This window comes from Anthonomus grandis, chromosome 1 (assembly GCF_022605725.1).
Source record: "Anthonomus grandis grandis chromosome 1, icAntGran1.3, whole genome shotgun sequence".
In the NCBI taxonomy this organism is placed as follows: Eukaryota; Metazoa; Arthropoda; class Insecta; order Coleoptera; family Curculionidae; genus Anthonomus; species Anthonomus grandis.
Window position 1 is genome coordinate 12,875,510 of NC_065546.1, and position 20,596 is coordinate 12,896,105.

Here is a 20,596-nt window from a genome sequence, read left to right on the forward strand (position 1 = left end):
ATAAATGTTTGGGCCTGGATTAGTTTTAGAGGACCACGCATTTGTCAAATAGTGCAGGGAAGGATTAATGCCTTAATATATTGCAACATCCTGAACAATGTTATGATGCCATCGGTTGGGGTAGTCTTTTTATGGGCAAGATTTTATCTTACGGCATGATAATGCTCTTATAGATACAGCCCGTATAGTTCAAAACTATCTAGACGAAAGACGAATTCAAGTTATACCGTGGCCATCGATATCAACCTAATTGAACACGTTTAGGGTAAAATGACAAAATATATGTATAAAGATAACTTTAGGCCTAGAAATAAGAATGAATTACGCCTAAAGATAGATGACGCATGGGACCAAATAACCGAAGAATATACCAGAAACTTAACTTTAAGTATGCCACGACGTTTGCAAGCTGTAATTGATAACGACGGTGCGCTTACTAAGTATTAATAATTTTTTATTCCATATTATGAAAAAGATAATAGTTAGTTTTGGTTTATTTTTAAAATGTGTTCCAAATAAAAATAAATATCGAAAAATAAAAAAGTTTTGTATCAATATTATTATTTAAATATGTAAATATTAGGACACCAAAAATTCATAATACGTAAATATGCATACCATACCCAAGGAATGCGATTTACTATAATAGACTAGGAGACAATTCCTAAATATTAATGTCCCAGTTTTTTTTCGGCACGATGGTACATGTTCATAGACAATAGGTTTTCACGCTTTATCGCCCTGAGAATGGCCTAATATAGACCGAAACATAGGCAATATTAAAATTTAAAAACTTGAGTTTTATTAGACCCCACAGCCAATTAACAAGAAGCATAGAAAAACAAGCTTCATCAGTCCATAAAATGCGAAAGAGGAACTGGGGATTTTCGTTGCACATTTTTCTAACAATAGTCGAGTCAAAATCATTTCCTGATAGAACTTGGTACAACGATACATGTTATGGATGAAGTTTAAATTCTTTTAAAATTCGAAACACCTAAGCATGATGTAGTAATAATTCCTAGAAGGGAAATTTTTCTCGTGCTTAAATACGGTACAGCTTAATTATGGCCCTGGCTTCGAATACCCGACTTGGCATGGTCCGATTTAATTTTAATATATTTATAAATTACGTTAATTGTAGTGGCCGCATGCCGCAAAGCCAGACATTTTCCGAAATAAAAAAATATCTATATATTATTAACTTTAGAATTTTTAGAAGTACAAAACTTCTTTTATTTTTTAATATTGACATAATTTGGATTAGGGAGGTGCCAAATAAACAAAAAAACTCAACAATTATCAATCATTGAGTTGGCACACCCTGATTAAGCGCCAAAAATGTTTAGTTAGGTATTAACTCGAAAAGTAAAAAAAGATAGTTGCCTGCGGTGTTCAAGTTTTCTCTAGTAAATTTATTCTACTTTTTAATTATGCTATCAAAATATACAGTGGCATTTAAATTTTTGTGAAAAAAGAAAAGTAACAGTTTTTGATTTAAATGACACCTCCTATCAATTTTATTAAAAACTTTCGCGTACTATTAGATACACTATTGCACTATTTAAAAAGTCTCTTAAAATTTAAAGCCATTAATTGATTACACTTTTGTCTACTTTCCATTACTTTATGAAGGTCGGTACGCCATTGAGTTTTTGACAAGATGGAAAATCCAATATTTCCAATTATGTTGAAAAAAGGTACCTCACGCTGATATTTTCTGGAGAAAATTATAATTGAATTATTGACCTTTTAGTTACGCCCGCTAGTGGCCATATTTCGAACTGACAAATAATTCTCAGCATATTCTCTTTTACAATTGTAGCGCGTAACTCGGTTCAAACCAATTTATTTCCAACCCGTGTGAGTCATACCTACTATCCAACCACAAAAAAAATTACTAAGTCCAGACAAGCAAATTTTGTTTTAAAAGATTCAGAGATTTGTGGCCGCCAGCTTTTAGACAGTGGAGAAGGTAGTGGGAGAAATTTTAATAAGAGCGCCACTTGATTTAAATATTTTACACCAAACCCTGATATATTATGATGGTAATATAAGCCCCCCTTAATCAAGAAAATGATGACCTATATTTATGCTTGTACCTAGATCCTAAAAGCTGAAAATAATTTGGGAAACCTCAAATAACAATCCATAGGTCCACCATATTGATATAATCATCCAAGAATTTACATAGTCACTTCCATTTATATAAAAAATTAAATTCCACTGAGATATTTAAATTTAGATAATTATTCAAAATGTAATACTGTAGTAATTTTAAATAAATAAAAAAATTGATAAAAGAATTAAGAGTTACTTGAGGTATGCTTAAGGCGAGAAATTAGTAAAAAAAAAAACAAATCTGCACTGAACTACTGTTCAAGGAAAAAATCCAAAACGTGATCACGTGTTGTTTACAAGAAGTATATGTTTGGAGCCTAATTCACAATACCTCACTGGCCCTAAATACCTTTTACAAACTCTAGTCAAGTCACATTAATCTAAATAAAACTTTTAAATAGTAAGGTTTGAATTTGAAAGCCTATTAATGGTATGTTGGTGCAATAAAACCTATTAACCAACAACCAACATTATGACTAAATATGTTATTTGTAGCAAGTAGCCGATCCCTTACAAGGTGATCCAGGCTCAATGTCAAAATCAATTATGTCGATGCTCGACTCAAATGAAAACCCTTAGGTTAATATTAATAGACTTAGCAAGAACCCCTTAACGTTTTTGTTTTACATAAAAGAAAATAAACCCATAAAATTCAAATTAATAATTTAACCCCCAACCCTAAATCAAACCGTTCAATAAGAGAAAAATAAAATAAAATGTGCAAAAGCTTGCGTGTCCTCTAATCTCTTGTGTATTTTGGCTAAGGTAGCTTAACTCGACAGCTCTGGAACCAGTCAGCTACAACCAGGGTAACGACCACATGGGCGAGTCGATTTCAGGCAAGTTCCAATCCAAAATCGCAGAGCCACAGTACAATGCTCAGTCCAGGCTGTGTTGAGGCTCACTTAAGCCGGTTGCCAACAGTGTTGGGATGACCAGAAGAAACCAGAGAATAGGAAGAAACCAGAGAATAGAGGAGAGAATGAGAAAAAGGAGAGGCCTCTAAAATAGAGGACAAAAAAATCAGTAAAATAAACACACAATCAATTCTATGGCAATTGCCAACATGTTGTTACATACCTAAGGTGGTGAGTGAGGCCTAGAGTCTCGTTTTGTGGTTAGAAAATTTCAAAATCCCATAAATAGTGTGGGAGCAGCCGACCAAATCCAAAAATATCAGGTCAATCCGAAATCCTCACGGCTACAACTTCCCACTAGACATTCATCAAATTAAACCCCAAAACTTGGGAGGAATATTTTTCCATTCAACCGAATTCCCGGCAAGATGAACTTAAATTTTCCTTAAAACCACAAAATGTCGACTCTTTTTTCTGATAACGGGATGGCTACAGGCTGGACAAGGAACTGACGTGTGTCAATAGTGAAGTGTGTCAATAGTCATTACTGTCAACCACAGTCACTGTCAATCGGCTAGTAGGGTTAGAAACCAGATGTCAAGGCACGTTTATTTACTAAAACTTAACTTGAAGAATTGAAGGGAAATATAGCAAGCAAAACTGGGGAGGCCAATTTCAAATCAATTAGGATACCTTGCCCAACATGATTCCGCTATAGAAGAAAGTATTTGTAAGTTTTCCTACACTAACGGATCACCATCTAAAAGGTTTTATTTACTCCACTCATAGCGCAATATGTGGCACCACAGCACCCTCTAGATGTCCCTCCATACCCCAGACATATACCGGCCTCATAGAAACTCTTGACAAATAAATCAAAGGTCAGAACGTTCCCAACACCAGGTACATGAATAGGGACTAACAAAATCTGCATGTAACACAATGTTATAAAAAATGCAATGATGTCAGATTGACAGTTCCTGAGATATTTGCTAATTAACCTCAACATGTCTTGTGATTGTTACACAAACTCAATCGCTTATTGGTTCCTGAAGAACGAGCCAATTCCGACTCCAAATTCATAAAACGCATTAACTCGTGATAAGATATGGGTCTATGAATTTGATATACAAATTCAGTCGATAAAGAAGCCGAAGTCGATCAAAAAAGCATGTAATGTTAAGAGGTTTTTTTCGACTCTTGCGATATTATGCACTTGGAATTGTTGCCAAGAGGTAAGACAGTAATTAAAGAATATTATCTAAGCATTGTTAAGTTCCAGAGAACATATTCATTGAAAAAGACCAGATATGGAGAAAGAAAACATGGATTTTGCATCATCACAAAAACGCCAAGGCTATTAGCGCGAATATAAATTTCCGAGTTTTATCTTTATTTTAACTTAAGTTTATTGGCATTTAACCATTTTTCTGACTCTAATTGTGCTTTTCACGACTTCCTCCACAAACTTTACGAATCATTATAAATTCAGTATCTTATATCAATTTTTATAAATGATGCTTACATATTTCACACCATTTTGCGCCCTATTGCAAAGCTCAACTATTTTTATTTTATATGATAAAAAAAGCTACTGATTAATTAAAAATGGGCATATATACATATCAGTATCACAATTTGATTAGTCTTAAACTTAGGAAAAATACATATATTATCCTATTTTCCATTAGCTTTCCAGCTTATTTCTAAAGAAGATATAAATGAATGAATATTTTTTTTTCAACTAAATGGAGTGTTTTTACTTTTTAAAAAATATTTTTTTTCACTCGTTTACCTATATGTTCCTTATAACTCGGATCAGGTGGCTTATGTCCAGGTCCAGATAAAAACTCCGGTCTCACACCCGTCCCGATCAGTTGCGCCAATTCCAACTGCGATATACACTTCACAATATCCAGCCACGAGGTTCCTAGATAATTCCCGTCCGTATGTGCGACCATAATCAGTGTCTTTATGGTGTCAATATTTTTCGCCTTCATGTCCATTATTGGTGAGTTTGCGGTTAAGAGGGTGAATCTAGCCAAAGCCTGGACATAGGCGTCCCTTTCTAAGGTCATATGGAAGATGCATGCTATACGTATGGCGCATCGGATTCCGTCGAGGCATAGGGATGCCACTTCTGGATCGTCGCAATCTTGTAGACTGTAAAAGAATTTAAATAAAAACCGGCATTTAAGAGGTAAATAAATAACTCTAAGTCTTACTACACTTATATTTTACATATATTCAAAAGTACCTGACACCTGGATATGAACTTAAAACTTGTAACATCAAAGTAAAGTGGAGAAAATTGAAAAAAAAAATTATTACCAGATACTTCCAAAGAAACCTTAAAGACATAATTCTATATTTTGCCCTCCCAGTAAAGCAAGTTCAACGCCTAAAACCCGTAAGTACTTTTAGAATTTTACAAAAATATAATAAGGAATGGTATGTATGTAGGCCATTTAAACATAAGATCCTTAAATACAGGTTTCGAAGAATTTTCTTACTATCTATCTCAATGTCCTTTCGATTTTTTTACTATTACCGAGACGTGGTTAAATGGCAACACAGAAACAAATCGCCTTAACCTGCCTGGATATCGACTCTTAAGACGGGATAGACAGGGGCGCGGAGGAGAAATTGCTTCATATTTGAAAAAAAAAATTAATATTGTCAAAATAAATCATGAAGCAGACTCATTTGAGAGCCTGGGAATAGCATTTAAAATTAAAAAACAATCATTCGCACTTGTTTCAATTTATCGCCCTCCACCAAAGAGCATACCAACGTTTTTAAATTATTTGGAAAACATGCTTGAATCCTTGGTTATAAACTATGACTATATAATTCTGGTGGGTGATTTTAATATCGACTTCTTGAAAATAAATTTGTATAGTAACAGATTAAGATTTATTTTGGAAAGTTTTAATTTGACACAAAATATTGTTGAACCTACCAGAATAGACTTAAATACCGGTAATGGTAGTCTTATTGATTTCATTATATCTAATAAACAATTAATATCCAAAAAATCACAATCGATTCCAATTTCAGAGACAATATCCGATCATAATTTAATTTTTTCTATTTTTGAATATGAGAACGTTAGAAATCAAGAACCACATATAATGTTTCGAGATTACAATATTTTAAACTACAACAATTTTATCACGGATGGATTAGCCATTCCCTGTTCCCTTATTTATTATTTAAGAAATATAGACGATGAAATCAATTTTTTCAATAAAAACATAACCATGCTCTTAGACAAGCATATTCCTGTTAAAACTAAAATAAGGAAAAATAAGCCATTCTGCCCATGGATCACCGACAATATTAAACTTTTAATAAAATTAAGAGACCGTGCGCATTAAAAATTTCAAAAATCAAAATCAAACCCAGATCTGCAATATTATCGACAATTAAGAAATTATACAAAACACGCAATAATTCGTGAAAAAAACACATTTTTCAATCAAATAATTAACAAAAAAGGCAAAGAATTTTGGACCGTTGCTGAAAAACTTAAGTTAACGAAAAAAAAAAACATATGCTGACCTCCAAATTGATTTATGTAATCCCGATGACATTATAAACTACTTTCAGATTCAGAGTGTTAGCAGTTTACCAGATACAACCAACCAAGGCATCATCACATATTATAAAAATAATAATTTTAACAACGAACATTTAGTGTTTCAATTAATAGATAAAGATAACTTATTGAAGATTATTTCAACTATTAAAACCAGCGCAAAAGGAATAGACCACTTGTTGATTAAAGATATAAAATTATGTCTGCCGTTTTGCTTAAATCTATTGGTCAATATTATTACCGAATGCATTTTACAACAAAAATATCCATCTATATGGAAAAAGGCAATCATAAAGCCTATAGCTAAGATAGTAGAGCCAAAGGAAATTTCAGATTTAAGACCAATAAGTATACTGCCAGCTATATCTAAGGTCATTGAGAAACATATTTATAATAAGATATTTAGTTTTGCCGAATCTTTTAATATAATTCCGGTTTGCCAATCTGGATTTAGGAAAAATTTTAGCACTTCGACGGCTTTAGTAAACATATTAAACGACATAAGAATTAACGAGGAACAACATCGTCCTACTTGTATGGCATTACTGGACTTCAGTAAAGCCTCCGATACCATAAATCACAAATTATTATTAGCAAAATTACAATTTTTTGGTGTGTCACTTGAAGGTATCAATTTTTTTAAAGGATTATCTACATAATCGACAGAGTTGTGTGGTCGTTAATCAGGTTTCCGAAAACAAAGTCTCCACTTTTATGCCCTGAAATCGAGGAGTACCCCAGGGGTCGATACTCTCACCCCTGCTTTTTTCAATATATGTGTCAGATATGCAGGAAACAATAAAGTACTCGAGATTACAACAATATGCTGATGACTCCTAAATATACATACCTGTGAGCTGCGAAAATTTAAATACAGTGCAAGAAAAACTGAATTTAGACTTATTAGACCTAAATGCTTGGACAGAGAATCATAACCTTAAGTTGAATGCCACTAAATGAAAAATTTTGATAATGTCGGCAAATAATTTATTAAGGGAAAATATAAAAAATACCATTTCTATTAAAATAAATGATACACAAATCGCAATAGTTGCAGAAGCAAAAAACTTGGGTATAATTTTCGACCAATCCACGGGTTTCGAATCCCATGTTAAAAACAAAATTAAAGCTACATATCTAAGATTAAGGCAGCTTTATAAAATAAAAACATTTCTCACCCCAAAACAGAAATACCTACTTTGCGAAAGTCTGGTTTTATCTTTGTTCGATTATGGGTACGTAATTTATGGAGATTCCTTATCTGTAAGCACCAAAAAGGCTATTCAAAGAGTTCAAAATTCCTGCATAAGATTGGCATATAACATTCCATATAGACATCTCATAACACCGTATCTTAACGCTAATCAAATTCCTAATATGAATAAAAGACTACTGCACATGCACATGTTTGTAAACAGAGTCATAAAAAGAGGACAACCGGCATATTTAAGACACCAGCTTCAAGAATTTGTCCATTCTCATGCAACTCGAAATAACGATTTTATTGTACCTATCCACAGACCAGCAGCTTTTAGGCGTTCTTTTAAATTTGTTTCTGTTCAGATATGGAACAGTCTCTCTCAAGAACTAAAGGAATTACCTCTCCAAAGCTTTTTTAAACAAGTCAAATTAAAAATAGAGTTTTACGTGTCTCCGACTAGTTTCGCCCGTTCATCTGCATTTCTCTGCATGCCGGTCCCCCTTCTCGCTTTCTCGCATCAGCGCTGCCTCCCTATCTAAGCTGGTATCCCCATTCCCCATTGAGGGTATATCACTTCACAAGTCTGCATGTCTTGTTTTTATTAATATTTTTCTTAGTGGTTTTTCTTGATTTTTTTATATGTTTTTACATTCCTATTCAAATATAGGTTCTTTTAATTTTGTCTCGTAAATATTTAAAATGTATTGCAACTGGAATGTAAATAGTTGTTTAAGGTCTTTAAAAGGGTTGTCTCACTTGTACTACAGTTTAATTATGGTGCAGGCAAACGGTTGTTTTAATCGAGAGACACTCCTATTTGTCATAATAAAATAAGTGAACACAAAAATGTTACTTGATTGTAAAACTGACAAATAAAATCTTTTTGTATGTTACTGCTGAAGTTTATTAAGCTTTATTGTTTAAGAAGTTATTCTCCGGGACATAGAAACATCTGGGAGGGACCATACTCACAATACTATGTGTGAAAAGCCATTCTGAAAGTTATTAAAACGAAATCCGAAAGAAGTACAATCAGTATAGAACTATTTGTATTATTACGACCAGCCCCAATATTGGTAACTTATCAAATTTCGTCAGACGACATCAAATTTTGATCTTTAATTAAGAATATGGTTTTATCAAGAACACAGGTAGTGCATTAGTATACCTGTGCTGATGTCACACACTATGAGACCTTTGAATTATGACATAAGGCTGTTGTTTTATACTGTGCTATTCATTACACCCCAATTGTCATCTCTTAAATTATAAAATTCTTTTAAGTATTGTATCTTATATTCATTCAAACTATTCTTAAACACAAGAATACTAAATCTTTTAGAACGATAAGATAACTTGTCTTTCTTGTACTTTCTATAACATAACACATAACATAATGCCATACACTGAAGCACACTTGAGAATTATTCCTTAATAAGAATAATTCTCAAGGAACAGTACCACAATTTAATACTGTAATAAATCTTTTGGGAAATTTTCCCCTAAACAGTCTAGGCGTTAGTTGGGTCAATTAGAATAGATATTTGTTTGTTTTTGTGTTGCTTACTAATCCATATTTCATTAAAAAAGTCTGTTGTTTACTTACCCAACACTGAATGCGGCCAAAAACGAAGTCCAAGCCATTTTAAACATCGGTCGGACATGCTCCAAATGTTTTGCCAAAGTAAACGGTGCCTGAACATGTGAAACTGACTCCATCAAGTTTTTTGCAGCAGTAGAAATCGCTTCCATCTCCATATTGAACAAAATCTTTCTCCTTTTTTCGCTGTTAATTTGCTGTTTACCGGGTTTATTTACAGTATTTTTCATTTTGATCTCGTGTCCAGCAATTTCGTCGTAAATTTGTGATAAATACTCTTCGGGCACCTCTTTGCAATCGGTATTACCGCGATTTAATTTGATATATTGCTCTTTGGTCATTTTATTTTTCACTTGGGCGGAATGCAAATCAGTAGTTAACATTATAATTGAAAAACCCAATACATAGGCGGTATCAGCGCTAGAAAATAGTCCATTGTTTGGATTACATTCGCAGTATCTGCTTGCGAACTTTTCCATAAGCCTAAAACATTTATTTGTGTAAAATGATTTTTTTATAAATGGGAACTACTATAATTAAAAATGATTTCCAATTATATTAGTGTAATATCTTAATTTATTTATTCACCAACTTAACAGTTACAGATTAAATGTAAATAGTACATATTTTTAAATTAAACATTAAACAGATTAAACCTAATTTAATTTTTTTGATTTATTAAAATTACTGCCCAAGTTTTACTACATAGTTATTAACTTTTGCTGAATTTCTATTTACTGGATTATAAAGATTTTTAGAGCAGAAACATCTGTAAAGTCCTTGAAGAATCTCTACAAAGCTCAGAAATCTACTTTTGAAATGATTAATGAATGTGAATACTCCTAAGGTTGGAACCTTTGGTGTGACACTAAAATTACAAGACAGTTTTACCGCTAACTAAAACTCTTTATTTTACTCTCAATACGTGTTTCGCTAATTATTCAAATTCAAAAAACATTTATTTGCCAAAGAAAAAAAAACCAAATGTCAATTAATAAATTTACAATGTTAATTTCCTAGCAAATGGGTATGTATCTCGATTTTAAAAGAACCGATACATAAACCCACTTTAAATAAAAAAGGACTTATGCGATGCACTCTTAGAAAATATGCAGGGTGATTCAAAATTGGGTGCAAAGATTTCAAGGGCGTATTTACCAGCCAAAAATAAGAACTTTTTTTCATATAAACGTATGTCCTAACTTACTTCGTTTTCTAGATACAGAGTGTAAAAGTTTTTTAATAAAATCGTTTTTTTATCAATTATTCAAAATCCTTTTAGCCGATTTAAATAAAATTTGGTAGGCTTATTTGTCGTCATAAAGGCCCTGCTTTGGTAGGAATAAAATAAATTTATTAATTCCAGTGGCGTTTCAGGGGGCTACCCACTTGATATTTATAGGCAAAATTATGCTACGCCACCGCTTTTTTGACATTTTAATTTTTTTTTAGATTAAGCGGTCAATAATGTATCTTTCTTGCCTCTTGAGCCTTACTCGTATCTAGCTTTGTTTCCAGGAAAAAAAATCAAAATCTGTGCCTGGCCCTATTAAAGCAAATAATAAATTCGCATCGATTATTGAGATTCATTGAATTTCTTTTCAAAATTTAACTTAGCCTAAGTAAGAGATACATACAAAAGCAGATTTTCATAACAAAAAAAAATATTTTTTTAATTAAAACACTTTTACACTCTGTATCTAGAAAACGAGACAAGTTAGGACATACGTTTTTATAAAAAAACTTCTTATTTTTGGCTGGTAAATACGCCCTTGAAATCTTAATTTTGAATTACCCTGTATATTAATTTGAATATAAATATTTACTTTTTTCAATTAAAAAAAAACACAATGTGGATGCTAAGGGCAAGGGCAGGCGACGAACAGAAGAGGAAGGCGCAGGAAGAAGCGAAGAAACTAATGCATATAATACTATTTCAGCATACAGGGTGTCTCCTTTTTCATAGGGACAGTATTCCTATCTCCTATACTATAAAAGATACGAGGGCGGTTAAATTAGAAAAAAGTTGCGGCATTTTATTCTGATTAAAAAAGTGTATTTAGATTTTTTATGCGACGTTTCGTTTTTTAGATATCATCATCAACTTTTTTTTTTAAATACGGACCTGAATTTTTTATTTTAGATTTAAAAAGAATTTTTATTTTCGTTTTCAACAATGTATAACTTAAATGTCTGTCTCGACGTTTCGGTATAAAAATAGCAGTTTTCAAGCTTTTTTCTTTAATACCGACCTGATTAGTATTTACAAAATTAAAATACAGCAGATTTGGGTTGAGTTGGGTTAGCTGCTAATATTATTCACTAACATCAATTGCGGCTGATATTTTTTATGTGGTTAGGAAAAAAATTACGATATGTGATTTGTTCGATATTAATATTCGATAACGAAAATTATTTTCAAAGCTGCATGGAGAGCCACCTTTAATGAAAATGGAACCGTGCTTGCCGAATGGTTCAAACTTTATAACAATGTCAGATTTATTACGGCTGTGACTTATTTAAGTAGGCCATGAAAACAAAAATATGTCGTAGCTACGACAACAATTATTATTATTAATTACAACAAAATTATTAAAATATTACTTTGATATTTAAACGTTTTGCCGTAAGTTAGTGTCTTAAATTAGTTTAAAAGCTTTGGTTGTTTCCTTAGCAATTTCCTAGTTCAATATTAACAAAATAAATACAAGTTGTAAAATGGTACGGTATAGTGATAGTGAAAAAAAGGATATGTACACATCGTACAATATGATGTTATCGAAAGGTTGATGATGCAGTAAGGGAGTATGCTAGATTATATCCAAACAGAACTGATCCAGCGCTAAAAACTTTTTATTTGGTTTCAAGAAACCTCACCGAATTTGGATGTGTATCAAAAAAACGCGGAAAGTACCGTGCCAAGAAAACACACAACGATGTTAATGTTTTAGCTCAAATTCATCTTTATCCAGAGTCTTCATTAAGAATTATAGGTTCTGAATGTTCCAACCGGTTCAGAAACTGCATCCAGGTGATTCAGAACGCAGACTTGTTTTCCGCCGTTGGTATCAAGAGATGTTAAATGCAGACCCGATGTTCTCTACGACCAGTGGCATGTTTAACCGAAAAAATAAGCATTTCTATGCGTAAAAAAAACCACATTTAGTAGAAGAAACTAAACCTCAAAATCGATTTAGTCTTAATATGTGGTGCGGAATCATCGGTAATAGGCTAATAGGTCCCAAAATTATTGATGGAAATTTAAATGGTGAAAGGTACGTTAACCAATTGACGGAAGTTATGGATGAAATTCCATTGGAAACATTAAGAAGTATTCGGTGGTTTATGCAGGATGGCTGTGCCGCTCACAATTCCGCTGTTGCCCGAGATTTTCTCGACACAAATTTCCCTAATTGCTGGGAGGAACAAACGGTCCTGTAAGATGGCCTCCTCGTTCCCCATGCCCTAATCCTCTGGATTACTTCTTATGGGGATTTTAAAAAAATAAAGTCAATAACAGTGAAATAAATAATATGGAGGTGTTAACACATCGGGTCACTGCTGCATTTAGAGATTTAAAGCCCGAATACTTAACCCGCTCAATAGAGAATTTAGAATTAAGGACCGTAAAATGCATTGAACATAATGGGGGTCACTTCGAAAATTTTTTGTAAATAGTGTAAATGTTATTTGTAAAAAACTACTTAATTTCTTCTCAGAACTTAAAAAACTGTTTTATAAGCAAGAAAAACAGCAACTTTTCTTGCCTAATGTATGTAAAGAGAATGTTGTTTCTTTAGTTAAATCGTATTGTTTTGTTATTTTTTTGCTTAATACACGTTTGTCATTTGTTTGTAAAGTAAATAAAATATTTCTTATTAAAAGTGTAAAATTCTATTTTATTCACACATTTATTGTTCCCCTTCTATATCTAAAGCAAGTACTCGTAAATTAAAAGAACCATACCAAATTTTCCAATTTCTTTTTCTTACCCACAAAAAAAAGGGCACTGTAGTTTTAAAATTTTATGTTTGATATTGAAGATAAATAGGTAAATATGCATTCAAAAGGTATTTTAATTTTGTAAATACTAATCAGGTCCGTATTAAAGAAAAAAGCTTGAAAACTGCTATTTTTATACCGAAACGTCGCAAAAAAAATTAAATACACTTTTTTTAATCAGAATAAAATGCCGCAACTTTTTTCTAATTTAACCGCCCTCGTATCTTTTATAGTATAGGAGATAGCAATACTGTCCCTATGAAAAAGGAGACACCCTATATACAATTCAACCTAAATTAAATTAAATTACCCAGAACCATCGACAAAATAGAGACATCAACAACGCACACAATACAAATCGTATTTCTTTTATTATTAATTAAAAAAAATAATCTAATACTAATATACTTATATCAAGGAACTATGAATGCATATCATGCATTATGTATTGATTTGAAATTCTAAAAGGAAGCTTTTAATATATTTTTTAAATCTATAAAAAAAATTATTATTTTCGTAGGCAGCTAAATGATTCCACATTTGAATAGCAACAAAGCTAAAAGATTGCTGATACGAGGCTGTACGATGTTGGTCTACTCTATAGCGATTAAAATATCTAGTATTGTGCGAGTAATCACAAATATTAAATAGCCCTTTTAGGTATGGTAGTTGCCCAGCTTTGATTATGCGATAAATGTATAAATGATATTTTTGCCTATTTTCCATATTTAGATAAGAGCGAAGATTAAGAACAGGAGTTATGCGATTTCTGTATAAGGTTCCACAAGAAAACCTCATACAGGAATTTTGCAGTTTTTGGATAGAATTAGAAATTGCACTAGTCATTGCATTATTATAAACTACATCGCAATAGTCAAACAAAGAAAGTATTAATGTATTACATAAGAAGTATATAGTTTTAGCTGGAATGTGACGCTTTAGATTATGCAGACCCCTTAGACGCCTATAAGCAATGCTCAATTTTTTATTTATATGAGCTAATCAAGCTGCTATCAACAATTAATCTTAAATTTTTGGCTTCATCCATTACTGGTATATTTGTATTTTGAATTTTTAAAGTTCTTGCTACTTCGAGTTGAATTTTATTGGATCCTATAAAAAGCGCACATGATTTATTAGCATTTAGTTTTAGATTGTGATTTTCAGCATATTTAGAAATGTTATACAGATCATTATTAAACTGTGTTCGGGGAAAAGGTTAAATAATAAGTTAATCAAGGGAAAAGGATAAGAGGTTAATCATGTTACCAAAGACAAAAGCATTTGCTACAAAAGTATCGCTCTATTGGCTACATCTTTACTATATAAGGCCACTTATAAGTAATTTTTGTTTAGTTTTAATTTCCTCCATATTCCCTATGTGCGCAGACGTTTTGAACAACAATTGCATTTTTGTATGGGGATCAACGGTGATCATTTTCATCATTTAATAAAATACGTGCTTTTTTTCATTTAAAATAAGGTTTATTTTTTATCCGCATTTATTCATATTTCTTGAGAATGAATTGGTAAATTAAAAAAATAAGACTGTGTAGAGAATAAAATTACCTTTAATTCAAGGTATCACTCAAGTGACTATTTAACTCACTATTCAAGTTACTCATCTGGGGAGTGAGGGAATGACGATTTCTAATAAAATAACATAAATATATTTTTCAAGATTTTCCGGGTGGGGTGTTTTGTCTCGGACACCCTGTATAAGTTTATGTCATTTTTAGTTACGCCCTCTAGCGGTGAAATACGAAACTTGAATATAATTTCCAGAATCTTCTCATGACCACTTTTATAATAATAAATAATAATTTTAAATAATAATTAAAAAATTCCATTGTTGCCAGATGTACAGATCGTGAGATATAACTGCTTACCTCGCTTATTTGCCCACTCTGTATAAAACATTGAGTAGATTTAAATGCGAGACCGCTTCCACATTAATCAAATTTTTTGAGCAAAGCTAATTCTTGTATTATATTTTTGTGTCTTTTTTTTATTTGTTTTTCTTTTATGCTCTTGTGATTTATTCATGTTTAGAATAACCGCTACCGAGTGTATTTGCATCCACAGTAAAATTAAATTTAATAAATCTCTATACATTAACTAAATTAACTCTTCTATAAATTAAATGTCATACTTATGCATTGGTGCGTAATGTAATGACTTGATAACCTGCATTAATAAATAGTCCTAAACTTTATTAACCCTAGAAAGTGCGTAACTTGAGTAGATTACTATTAGAGTGATCGACCGATATGACTTTTTTAGCCGATACCGATAATCGGCCGATAACGATATATATCGGCATATCGGCCTTTTTTTAATTGATAACATTATTAATGTCTAAAATCTGAATATTCTGTAATATAATTTATAGTTCTTTAACGTTCAATTTAAAATCATAAAAATAAAAACAAAAAATGCACTTTGGCAACACAGCAACAGGCGCTAATTTATGCGGCTCAGCTCAAAGTCGTTGGTAAATTCCCTTAATTTTTCGGTGAATCCCGTGTCCCGTGCGCTTAGTGCCGACGCCGTGCATTCAGTATTTACATTCTTAAAGCAGATTGTTTATTTCTTGGCATAATTTAGTTATTCTTTAACAAAGACATATTATTAATTGGAGTTTGGTGAAGTGCAAAGTAGCGAAATGGATGGAAAAGGTATTTATTGGAAATATTTCATCAATAATAAATTATCCCCAGCAGATAAGAAATCCACCGCAAAATATAAATTGTGTGACATAACCATTTCATTGGGGGAAGTGGGAAAATTTATTAACAAATTATACTTCAAGTTCTTAAATAAATATAGGTTGACTTACAACCTTCTTCATGAGAAAGACGACAAAAAGTCCTTTAGATCTTTGTCCTTTTTCGGCTCAATTTCATTAAATTTAGCTAAATTTTTTAAGACCTCTAATATCAAAATCGCTTTCAAAACCGCGAATAATTTAAAAAAACAGTTAGTGAGCGTGATAGACAAGGCAAATGTCTTTTCAAAATCAGGGGTTTACTCTTTGAAATGTGGGGATTGTGACGCTGTATATATTGGCCAATCTGGAAGAAAAATTTCTACACGCGTTAAAGAACATGTAGCGTTGTTTGAGAAATTTAAAAATCCAGACGTCCGTGATACAAAGTCAGCGTTTGCGAATCACCTGTTAGCTTCCACACATCACTTTTCTCCAGAGGTCGGAGCTGAAATACTTCATGAATGCCCTAAAGGGAAAAAGCTTGACCTTCTGGAGAGGATGGAAATTACTAAAGCCAAGAAGAGCCCTGTTCTTGTCTGTGTTAACGACGTATTTAATTTTGAACCCAACCTTATTTTTAATAATCTTATTTAATCAATTTTATATGTACATAATCTCTTCCAACTGAAATAAGTTTAATATTGTGTTAGAATGCCTTGGCTTAACAACAAATGTTTTGAACTTCTCCTCAGTGTTCCGGTAGCCCATAGGTTAGAGTCTCTGGCTTGTAAGCTTGTTGTCGCGGGTTCGATTCCCAATAGGTGTGTTATTATTTTACAATTTTTTATTTTTTATTTTTTGGTTCTTAATAACTGTATAGTCATCCTAACCTTAAATGTATGTTTATTTACTGTTTTGCCAACGTTAGTGGCTTTTTAAGGCTTTAGTCTTTTTAATGTCCTCTTTTTTTCTTTCAATACTAATTATTTTTGTTTTAGGCCTGATGATGCTCTGAATAGAGCGAAACACGTGTAGCTTTAAGTAAATGTTGTGAGACCGTGACTTTGTGTTTTTCATTGTTTTTCGTCTGTTGTATACGTGGGTCTCTTTGTGAAAAATGGATTTTCTTATTCTAACTCTAAGCTATTGCAAGTCTCACTGGCTGACTCTTTCAAGCAAATGTAAAAGTGGGACATCAATTCATCCAAAGCGAAGGAGTTTCACTACCTTGTAGGTGAAATGATATGTTTAGATAATTAGCCATTCAGCATTGTATCAGATGGTGGCTTTACTCGGTTACTGAAGACAGCAATTCCAAATTATCAAATTCCTTCTGACAGATACTTCAGAGAAAAAGTTGTACCAGATATTTACTCAAGATGTAAAGCACAAGTGACTCAAAAAATTTCAAATATGTTAGGAAAAGCATCTTTTACTACAGATATTTGGACGTGCAAATATACAAACAGTTCTTTTTTGTCTCTCACAATCCATTTTTTTGAAAAAACATGTTTAAATTTAAACCAAAGATCCCATTTTTCTTGCCTGCAAGAAGTTTTCATGATCTCATACAGGAGATGCCATAGCTGAAGCATTTCATTCTTTCTTACAAAAATGGAATATAAAAAGGGAACATATTCACTTAGTATTAGCAGACAATGCTGCCAATATGAGGAATGGTTTTGTTAAGGCAAAAGTAAATTACGATAAATTATGAAGCATGCTTCATTCATTCTTTACAACTTGTAATACAGGATGCTATAGGAAGTCAACGTGCAGTCAGTGATTTAATAGCAAAATCAAAAAAAATCGTTTCGCATTTTAATCACTGCTTGCGATAAACTAAGTAAACTTCAAGAACAACTAAACCTTCCCAAACACAAACTTTTCCAGGATGTACAAACACGTTGGAATTGCTCATTTTATCTACTCTCTCGCCTACTTGAACAAAAACAAGCGGTAAATTTATATATTTTGGATCATGGGACTCTTACAGACTTGACATTTTCCGAATGGGAATTAGTTGGAAGCGTTTTAAATGTGTTAAAGCCATTTGAAGACATTACCAAAATTACAAGTTCCTCAGACTGCTGCATATCTGAAGTCATTCCATTTGTTTCGACTATCACTGCCTATCTTAACAAAGAAAACGCTAATTTTGCAGGAGTAGGTACAATGAAAGAATTGAAAAGCAGCTTAAATAAACGATTTCAGAATATATTTCTAAAAAAATATTATACCATCGCGACTCTCTAGGATCCTCGCTTCAAAAACAATTTTTTTACAACAAAAGACCGTGATTTTATATGCGAATACATAACTACAAATCTAAAGTCGCTAATAAAAGAAACCAATACATCTTTAGAACATTCTAGTTCCCCTGTCATTTCAGATACAAGAAATGAAACTATAGAAATTGATAGTGATGACGACAAACCACTTGCTAAGTATGCTCGAACTTCTGAACCTGAGTCTAGATCTGGCCAAAATCTGTTTTGGGAAGTGTACGAAGAATTTGCTGGAGAAGGGATGAGCTTCACAACAACAAAAACCATTTCAACAACATCTTGTGACACAAAATCATCTTCTAGAGCATCCATTTGTGAAGAAGTGAATGCTGAATATAAAAAACATCCTCTTCTTAAAAGAAAAGCGAATCCTATTTCTTGGTGGCAGAAAAACGAGAAGTTGTACCTTTATTACCCATATAATCAAGCTCTTATATATTTATCTGCACCAGTTGGCAGTATTGCAAGTGAGCAAATGTTTTCAGAAGCTGGAACCGTAAATTCGGCGAAAAGGAATCGGCTGAATCCAGAAACAACCGAGACACTAATATTTTTACATGATAATTTGCCTAAACTGTTTTTGAAGGTGGTAGACAATGGTACAGTGAAAACATCTTGTCGGACTTGCATTGTCTTATTTATTTAATGTAACACGACGTTTCGGTTGGAGATCTGAGAACTGACCTCAGTTTACACTTGATAACGGTTGGAGATACTTACCAACCGAAACGTCGTGTTATATTAAATAAATAAGACAATGCAAGTCCGACAAGATGTTTTCAATTTGCCTAAACTCCCTAAACTACATTATTCATATTAAATGCCTCTATTTCATATTATATCTACCATAATTTCTTAAGATTAAGTTGTTTGAATTATACTTTAAATTTAAAAATAAAAAAATAAAATGTTTTAAACTGCTATGGCTGTTTTTTTACACATCGGCCGATATGTTTATATCTATGGGCCGATACCGATAATCGGCCGATATAGCCGATATATCGGTATCAGTATCGGTCGATCACTAATTACTATTAAAAGTAATGTCTATCCAAAGTACAAAATATATTACTAATAGCATGTAACTTTCAAGTAACGAATAAGGCACTAGACAACTTACCGATCTATCTTTTGCGCTTCTCCCGGTAACCTAAAGCCATCCAAAAAATGTCTTAAGGCAGCAACAAAGTCCATGCTAGTAAAGTCCATCTGGTCTACATAAGTATACATTGTTTCTTTACAAAAATCATCATTATCCCCTAAGAAATCTCCTATATTAGTCTTGTCCAATCTCTCTTCCGAATGTAGAAATCTGGCAATTTCTTCTTGAGTGCCTCCAAGGAGTCCATGTTCTTGAAGGTATGATATCCCTTTTCGAGATTTCCTGTTAAATAGTTCAATACCAGTTTCCCATACCTTAAAATATCATACAATGTAATTTTGCAAGATTAGGAATATTCCCTAATAGTGAACCTCTTTTTGTTGTTTTAACACCTCCAACTGCTCAGGAGAATCTAGCACCTCCTTATTGCCGCTATCACTCGAGTTCAAACTCTCAATGCTACCTTCATGGCTCTTTAGAGACACATTATCTTTTTCTTTATTTCCTTGTGGCTCCCCCACCGTACTTTGAAGATTAGGGTTGACGTAGAGATCTTTGCTCCATTCCACCATGCATTTTAAAATTGACACAAGACATTCTAACCCTTTTAATTTCATTTCTCGTTCTTGGTTGGCCGAGGCACCTAATTCTTGCGAATGACGGCCTAAAAGATGTTTAACTTAAGAAACTTGATGGAAATTAAGATTAATATTTTTTTAATACTTTAGAGGGCTGTTTCATATTTAACCAACCGGACAAGTTTTCCATCTCCATAAATATTTTTTTAGCCTACAGTATGTCCAGGGTGAGTTTTTCAAAGCGCGGAGTAGTATTATGCATTGATGATATTATTTATCGATGACGTGCTCCTGGACTATTATTTGGTTAAGCATTCTTCACATTTTAAAAATATTTTGGACTATACAGGGTTTTCCGAAAAAGCAGGGCACTACAAAAGTTAATTTTTTTAAATGGAACACCCTGTATTGCAAAACATTTTTGAATTCTTTGCGTAATTACCAATCTTTTTTGATAATGGTTTAATATGCCAAAAATTAATAGTTTAGGAGATAAATCAAATTTTGTTAAAAATTTAGAATTTACACGCATCTCT

The 20,596-nt window shown here is 32.5% G+C and overlaps 1 protein-coding gene across 1 annotated transcript in view; it reads right to left on the bottom strand.

Moving 5' to 3' along the window:
• Window positions 1–20,596, bottom strand: part of LOC126743404 (brefeldin A-inhibited guanine nucleotide-exchange protein 1) — an 86,243-nt gene that overhangs the window by 29,592 nt on the left and 36,055 nt on the right. Inside the window, exons 7-10 of the mRNA XM_050450486.1 lie at window positions 19,854–20,146; window positions 19,501–19,796; window positions 9,387–9,863; window positions 4,774–5,141 (exon numbers count right to left, since the gene is read on the bottom strand). Of these exons, the coding sequence (XP_050306443.1) occupies window positions 4,774–5,141; window positions 9,387–9,863; window positions 19,501–19,796; window positions 19,854–20,146 (1,434 nt within the window). The remainder of the gene's footprint in view (window positions 1–4,773; window positions 5,142–9,386; window positions 9,864–19,500; window positions 19,797–19,853; window positions 20,147–20,596) is intronic.